The sequence below is a fragment of the Apaloderma vittatum genome, unplaced genomic scaffold (genome assembly GCF_000703405.1).
Source record: "Apaloderma vittatum isolate BGI_N311 unplaced genomic scaffold, ASM70340v1 scaffold5202, whole genome shotgun sequence".
Classification (NCBI taxonomy): Eukaryota; Metazoa; Chordata; class Aves; order Trogoniformes; family Trogonidae; genus Apaloderma; species Apaloderma vittatum.
Window position 1 is genome coordinate 35,921 of NW_009702963.1, and position 8,273 is coordinate 44,193.

Sequence of the window (8,273 nt, forward strand, 5' to 3'; positions counted from 1 at the left end):
TTCACAGACCACCCTAAAATACATTAATTTGTTAATACAAATGTGTTATATAAATTTTAGATGTTCTTGCCGTCGTGTTCATCTTAAATTTGGCTGAAAATTTTCTACCTTCTTTCTTTCTTCTCAATTTTACATTCGGGAACCTATCTTCTGTAATATTCAGATGCTTTTTTTCTGAAATAATTAGATTTAATCCAGCAAAACGATACTCCAAAATAGAAAGTATAAAATATAAGTTATCTGAAAGGATAACAAGTGGAAAGAGGACAGAATGGAAGAATGTTACAGTGCACTTTTGCAGTGAGATAAATAATAAAAGATCACAATACCTGGCTTGAATAAAAGGACTACTAGGAAACACTCTGATTCATAGCACTGTGCATTACATTCCTTTCCATGTAATACCTGCAAAAGCTTTGCTAACATGCCTTTCTCATTTTCCAACTTCAATTCCACATGAAACTAAGTTGTTTGTGCTTTCTGTATAATCATGAGTTTTAAAATAAATAATTTATTTACTATGGCTATAGCATTTTGTTTCCCAGGGGTGATTTTTCCTAAGTACAGAATTACCTTTACTTAGGAACCCCTTTTCTGTTTAAATTGGTAAATTGCAGAGCTTAGAATTACACTCTAGGAGATTCTACAAGGGCAAATTCTAATTCTAACTTGGAACTAGCATTATAAAAGATGACGGTGTTGCAGTCTCCACCGACGCTTTTTGTGGAACCCAGAGCTTTTTCTTCTAGTGACTGTATGGATATACGTATAGTTACATGTATGTATCTGAGGAGGTGAAATGAGGGATATGTGTGATCTAATTGTGTCCACGAGAGAGTGATCTTCATGTGTATTCTCCTGCACGTTCTGTGGTATGTTCCAGGCTGTTAGTTCCTTTTGGATCTCTATCTGAGTTAAATATATATAATTTTTTTTTTTCAATGAGGCAGCATCTTTCCATATTTGTCTAACTTAATACTGGCATTATTTTTAGCTTTTTTGTTATCTCTCTTTAAAGTAGTTCTAATTTTCTAACTAGCTTATGTTTTGAAGTGTAGACAGAAATGTTTGTTGTTTGTTTTTTTTTTTTTTTTAAATAACTTTCTTGCACCAACAGAGTTCAAATGTGCTGGGATGCATTCTTTTGTCAGATTACCACATGTGGTATTTGTACTTTTTGGGAGAAGAACACTTTCAGGAAAGGTGTGTGATCTGTTTGAACTTCAAACTGAGAGACAGGAAGAGCTTCAGGAGCTTTGTACAGATATTTTGTACCCCTTTGCTGACCCACTCTGCTGCAGTTAATAGAGCAGTGAGGTTGGCATATGGTCTGCTCCTGTGCTCTAGAAAGATCCTTACTTGGCTGTCAGCAGAAGGGACAGGTAGGAGGGTCTTACTTCCCCCCAAACAGACAAATGTGATTTTTCTTGTTCTAACTCACTGTTTGATGTCAGTGGTTGCTATAAAAAAACCAAATGCACAAGGCTAATACAAGATTTCTTCTGAAAAGACCTCTAAGGAGTTTTGATTTTCCTAGCAACAGAGGCTGTACCAATCCAAAATACAATAGATCCAAACTTCAAGGACTGTTAGTTTCCTTCATTCTGAAGGAAGTTTCTACTACGAGACACAAGGCTGAGTTTTTTCCCGTATAATCATGAAATTTTTTCGTCCTGGCTGTTTTTTCTGCAAATGGCATTTGAAGTTGGCAGTGTGGTTGTGTCATTAGCTTCAAATGAGTTGCAGCTCAGGGGCAGTCTTGTTGCTGCTTTCCTCCCCCTCCTCAACGTTTTTGAGACGGATAATCCTGACGCCAAGCTTTGAGGTAGAAAAACCTTGGTTTAAAGACTACTGATTACTATTACAGAAGGCTACAACATCTATTTTTGTTTGTTCTTTGTCCTCTCTCTGTATTTATATCCGTTTTCTGAGAATCTTTCATAGGAATCAGGTTTTTCTTTTATTCCCTTGTTTTTATTTTTAGTGAGGAGCAATGGAATCGGCTTTTGTGGATGGGCTTGACCTATCAAACTATGATCTATGGTGTAGACATCCACAGCTGAGATAATTCATTATTGTAAACTCCCTTTTTAGGGCAGAAAGTGACCTGCGTAAAACAGTTCATTTAATCCTCAGATCTAGAATGAATGGATCTCTGTTACTTACATAAGTTCTGTTTTCTTTTAGCTTAAAAGGGTCTACACAGCCATCTTGGATATGCCCATTTATACTGTAGGTATCTAACACTTCATGAGATTAATTCCAGAGAAAATGGTTTGATTAACTGTTTCCTAGTATTGACAAGGAACTGAGGGAGGAGATCTGTTTGTGACATGAGGTGAATACTTATATGTGAAAGTATAAATTTAGAGGGATGACATTTTGTCCTGGGTTTAGCTAAAACCCAGTCCTATTTAGTGATTTTTACTTTTCAGTTTTAGTTTCTTCTAAAAGGCTGCACTTTCTGAAGTTAGCAGCATGTTTTCGTAGACAGTGCCTGCTCCTAGCAGTGATAACACCTGATGTTTACAGTCACTGCCTGGGACTGGTATGCAGACAGGCTCTTGCTTGTACTTATTCCTACAGTGACCAAGGCCACTGCTGGCTCTTGTGTGCCACGCTGGGGGTGCCGGGTAGTAGAGGGGGGTCACGAGGAAGTAGAAGGTTGCATGTCCGGGGGGTAATAGACAGGACAGGTGACCAACGAGAGTATTCCATCCCATATGCATCATATTTAGTATAAATTGAGTGATCAGGAGAGTTTCCCTTCTTCTTTGCCCTCTCCTGCAATGGCCGGCGTCCAGAGAGGACTCCATCTGACCTCCTGCTTTTGATCCGGATCCTGAGTTCCCAAATCCAGCTCCCTGTATCCATCTCCCCGCTGCCGCCGCTGAGCCTAGGTTTTTCCCAGTGCCTCCTGCTCTGCAGCATCAGTGGTGATTGCTATTTGGGGGAGGGAGTCGGGTTTGATACCGGGCTATTATCTATAGTTGTATATAGTTCTTTACTTTTTATCATTCCACTATTATTTTCTATTATTATTGTTTCATTAAAGCTGTAGTAGTTTGTTTTCTTCTCTAACCCGAAAGTCTCTCTGCTTCATTCCCTTTTCCTTCCCATTTAGGGGCGCAGAAGAGGGGGTTAGAGAGCGTCTGTCCGTGTTAGAGGCCGGCCTAGCCCTAACCCACGACACATTTACCTTTGGGTGTACCCCTGCCGCAACATGGTAGTTGATACAAGTCTCCTGATGTTCAGAATGCCTGTTTCCAAACTATGTTTCATCTGTCATGCAGGCCTTATCTGCAGCTTATGGGCCAAAAGTGCTAGCAGCAGAATATTGTGCTATTCTGCTTCTTCATCTAGATGATAATGATCATGGCTTTGAGAAATGCTGGGCTGCATTCGCCACAGTTTTCCAGGTGAAGGGCCACTCTCCCAATCAGGTGCAGAATATGCAAGGAAGTCTACTTCCTACTGTGTCACTTCATGCTGCTACAGATTTTAAAGAGTTTGAGCATCAGGAATGACCTATTTCTGAATTCATGGAGCCTCCTACAGAGTCTTTACTGCTAGTGTGATCTCCTGTATGTTTGCTCATATGGCTGTGAGTGTTTTCTTGTGGAGCCAGATAGGAAATGCAATGTGTTGTGACTGCTTGTAACAGTTACTTGGAAGGTTTCAATTTTGCTGATCTCAAGAGCCGTTAAGTGTCCGCAAAGGAATAGTCTTTACATTTTCAATCCCTCGAACATTTTGATAAAGGAGCCTTTTTTCCTAGGCTAAGGGATTATGTGAGCAGCTTCTGATTCTGATTCCCAATGGAACGTTAACCTTAACCTAATATTCTTAATTTTCATGTGGCTTTGGGCTTGTACCTAAATTCTTCTAAGAGAGGAAATTTTCAAAATGGAAATGAACTAGTCTCTGCATCAGTGATTGGGGATATTAGAGAAAATAATGTGAAGTGGGACAAAAAAGCACATTTCAGCGATGGAACAGGAGGTGATGAGGGAAAGAATAATGATGTTTTACGTCTGTTGCAGGAAAAGGCTTCAAAATGGGAATATTAAAGAACCTTTCCAGTTTTTGTTGAATGTAGCAAATCAATCTGTTGCTTAATTATTAGTAATAATGTGTATATTAGGAAGACAAAATGACTTACTGACTTCACTATAGTTGTGGTAGAGCCTGCTTGTTGATAGCGCACTATATTGTCACAGAGTTGACTTCCAAACGAAATGTCCTTTACCTCGCACTACCCTCCCAATGCCTGTCCTTATCTATGCCTCCTTCTCAATGGTAAGGTAAAAGGTATTAAAAATTATTAGAATCACTTTAAAGAGCTCAATGTCAGCCAAATATATGTATATGTATGAGGAAAAATATGGAATGTGGGACTCTGTATTTTGTTGTGTGTATATTATTGTTTGTGTGTTTCTTTTTTTGACCCACTGCACATATCTCATTTAGTGATTTCCTGTAAGCTTTTAAATGAAAATTTTTCGGAAAATTAAAGTTTTGAACAGATTTCTTTTGTATTTTTAATAACTGCAGTTCTGAGTAGCTCTTATTTTTGTGAGAGCACTTGGAGTTGCTTTTGTTATGTATTTTAAAACCAAGAGATAATTAGATAAAAATATATGATTTTTCCTGGTAGGTTTTGGAGGGAGATGTAAAGTTAAGTGATGCAAGAGAAGCCTTATATAGGGTGAATTTCAGTTTAAGTAGAATCAGCTCTTACAAGAAGAAATTTAACAGGCACACAGCTCCAACATAACAAATTAACTGCTTATGGTCTGTTATTCCATGACTAAGTTTAAAAATTATTTTTTTTATGCACCAAAGTAATGATTTTTTTTTTTTCCCATCTCAATATTTTAAACAGGACCAAGCGAACTCATGTCCCACTAACAGAATGCATATTTGAGCTTCCTAATTTGACACTTCAAGCAACTAGAGCTCAAACCCTTCTGCTTCAGACTATTTATCAGAGCTGGTGTCATCCTGCTGGAAATGTCAGTTCGGTGGTGGTAAATGAAGCTTTACTGAATGAGGTTTTCCAAACTTCAGGTAAATATGTGATATTCTTGTTTAAGTATTTATTATGGTACAGGGCGCTGTTAGTGAATGCGCGCACAACTGTATCCTTTAAATCCTTATTTTTACTTGTAGTAGTTAACAGACAGAATATTTTTTGTGTGTATATGGGTATTTATAGCTTATGCTTAAAATCCAGGATGTAAGCTAAGCCACCAAGCTTCACTCCTTGGCACCAATTTCTGGATGCATTTAATTTTCCCATACAGGATAATTTTTCCATGCTTCCTTCATTTGAAACATCCACCCTTGCTACCTTATATGGTGCAGTGTTTTAACTTAAGATCATTCAGAGGTGAAGCTGGATTATTAAGGGCTTTATTAATCAATGGCATACAGTGATATTTTTTTTTGAAGGGCCGCAGATGTTTCTCGTCTGGTTTCATAAATAAGTGTTACTGAGCTGTTGTGAAACTGCTGAAGATATGCAAGTTACAGTGATGATGATATAAATAATGAAGTTAGTTATGTTCTATAAAACACTCACAGATTTTTGGACTAAACTGGGGATTTTGATGAGTTTATGGGAGGCATCTGCAATCTTCAAATGCATAAAGGTTATTCAGAAGAAGAAAATATTTTTTTCGTTGTATTTCTATGCAGGCTAGAATTATTCAGACCCACTATTGTTTAGACCCATTATTGTTTATCTGTTGTAAGTAACATAGCAACAAGAATTGAGATTTTTTGGAATCTCCCATTGTTACCAGGCTTGAGAATATGTTAGAAGAGTGATTCATATGTAGTAAATCATGACTCGAAGCAAAATCGAAGATTAAACTACCACTGGAAGTCTTTCAGTCCTGTTTTTCTCAGTCTTGTTTTCCTTTTTCAGTCCTGTATTGATCTGAAGATGCTGAAGAGCTGTTGTATTTTTGGATGTGTAACCCTTGAAATAACTTCAAGAGCTTAGTTTTTCTTTCTATCCCCAAATCTGCTGATTCTCTTTATTCCTTGATTCTGTGTGGTTCACCCAAGGATGACATTGTGTGGTTTTATTTTCAAGTATTCTTACTTCTGAAGGTAGCAGCTTTACAATTCACACCTAGAGAAATGTGAAAATACAGTCACTTGATCATTTCACAGGGTCATAGGGCTTGCACAGTTCCAAAATAACCTGTTCCAGCATGTAACATCTTCCAGTCCTTCAGTTCAATGAACTGTGATACAGCCGTGCTAACAAAGTGTCCACATAATAGAAATCTAAAGGACTCATTTTAAGTACTTATAGTAATGTAAATGAATGGTACAGAACACTTGTTTTGATCTCCTGTTTGTGACTTAACACTTGACCTGGTAAATTTTATACTTCTTTAGTTGTAGTTCACATTAGCTAGATGTGGACTGTGTTGTGTTCAAGTCCATGAAATGACTGCAGTCTACCCTTTTGTCCTAATTTTTGGCTTGGTTGATTTCTAAGTCTACTACCTGTTGTTGGAATACCTTTGTATAAAATTTAGTATCGTGCCTTATTGAAAATCATCCTTGTAGTTAATGTCAGCTTCCATGTACTTTACAAGTAACATGTATGTGTGCAAGCTTCTAAAAAACCACACACACCTGACTGTAACTTTACAGGAAGCTTGGGTTTTCAGCTTTCTTGGCGTTTCTATTTTCCTTCTCCCCGTCCGTCCTTCTCCTTGTCCTGTCTTGAAGTTCATTGCTTTTATTCTGCTGTAAACAAGAATCATAAACTGTGTACTGTCACCCAAAATATTTTCTACTTTGACATTTTCAGACTTCCTCAGCTGCCTATGTCTGCATTACCACTTTTTGTGTGGTGATTGAAGAGAGTTATTGGACTGAAAATGCTGTTGCTGAACTCCTTATGTCTTTATTAAGGCTTTGTGCTAGGTGCTTTTTTGAGTGAGCAAAGTGTCTCCATAATGATTCAGTATTATCTGAACTCAAAAGTGGTACCACAAGGCTTTTGTATCCTCTCAGCATAATTTTTTTTTAGTGGGAATTATGGTCTCTAGTTTGATGCTTTTTCCAACACAGCCATCTCTTCCAGTTCTAGAACCGCATCACTGAAACTGTGCTTCCAATATGGGCTAAGATACCGTGGAGAGAGAGAAGAACAGATGAATTAGGGTGGGAAAAAGAAAATAAAAGTGGAAAGAAAAAGGGAGAGAGAGGATCAGCTAGTAAAAAGGAAAAGAGCTGCAGGGGAAGGCAAATCAAGGAAGAAGCAAGTAGAAAAAGTTAAAGTAGAAAAGCAGTAAATTTAGGAAAGCCAAAATCTAATAGCAAGAGAAGCACGGATACTTGACTTGCAGGAGGAAGAGAGAACATCAGAGAAGAACACTTCAACGTGCTGTGGAGACTCTCAGAAGGTCCGAAGGCCTCTTTGGGAACCTGTTGGCTGGGTTAGCGCTGAAAGACTTTCTCTGCAAGTAGTTTACAAAGGGAGCTCTGCACTGTGTATTTCCACAAACATAGGAACAGAATTTATGGCTTGTATCTGGGGTTCTGGCCTATGGTTTCATCTGGAGGAGAAATGTTTTTCTGTTCCAGAATTCATTCAGAATTAATTTAGGCTGAAGGCGGTGCAGGGATTCAGGACAAACTCTCAAGCTCTTTCCTGTACAAGTTCATGTTGGGAATAGATTAATAGAATTCCAGGAGGGGGGAAGTTGCTTGTAGATGAACACTCGTATGTCCCCCACCTACCGTCCCCCCCTGCCTTCCAGAAATCTTTTTCTACTAGGAGAAAAACACTTTCCACAAGCATTTCATGGTTTGTTGGTTATTAGACTTACTGCCGTAAATCAGATAGTACAAGAGTTGCTCTTTCGATTAACTTGTCTAAAAGCAAGCTGTCTGAAAAAAATAAGTTATGAAGTTTGCAAAGCAAGTTGTGTGTGTTTGGTTTCTGGTGGAATTTAAGAATTAAGTGCCTGTACTACTCAAAATTTGTATTTGTTTTCCATATTAGTAAGGTCTCTTATCTTAAAAAAAAAACAGGAAAAAGATGTGTGCTGTGACTAGGTGATTGAGCTCAGGACTTGTGGAAGATAGGTAAAATGAGTATTTCAAAAGGATATATGTTTTTTACACTAGACATTTATTGTTGCTATATTTAAATATTATGCCTCCCTTGACATAAATATAAACAATAAAACTTACAACTTGAATGAATAGGCTTTACCATTAAATGGTACAAGAAAGGTTAA

General features: G+C 37.8%; 1 protein-coding gene across 1 annotated transcript in view; it reads left to right on the forward strand.

The window, feature by feature from the left end:
• Positions 1–5,070, forward strand: part of LOC104270149 (vacuolar protein sorting-associated protein 13B-like) — a gene marked incomplete at both ends in the record, with an annotated part of 38,781 nt that extends 33,711 nt beyond the window's left edge. The window contains one exon of the mRNA XM_009864418.1: positions 4,886–5,070. Within this exon, the coding sequence (XP_009862720.1) occupies positions 4,886–5,070 (185 nt within the window). The remainder of the gene's footprint in view (positions 1–4,885) is intronic.
• Between the last annotated feature and the right edge of the window lie 3,203 nt (positions 5,071–8,273).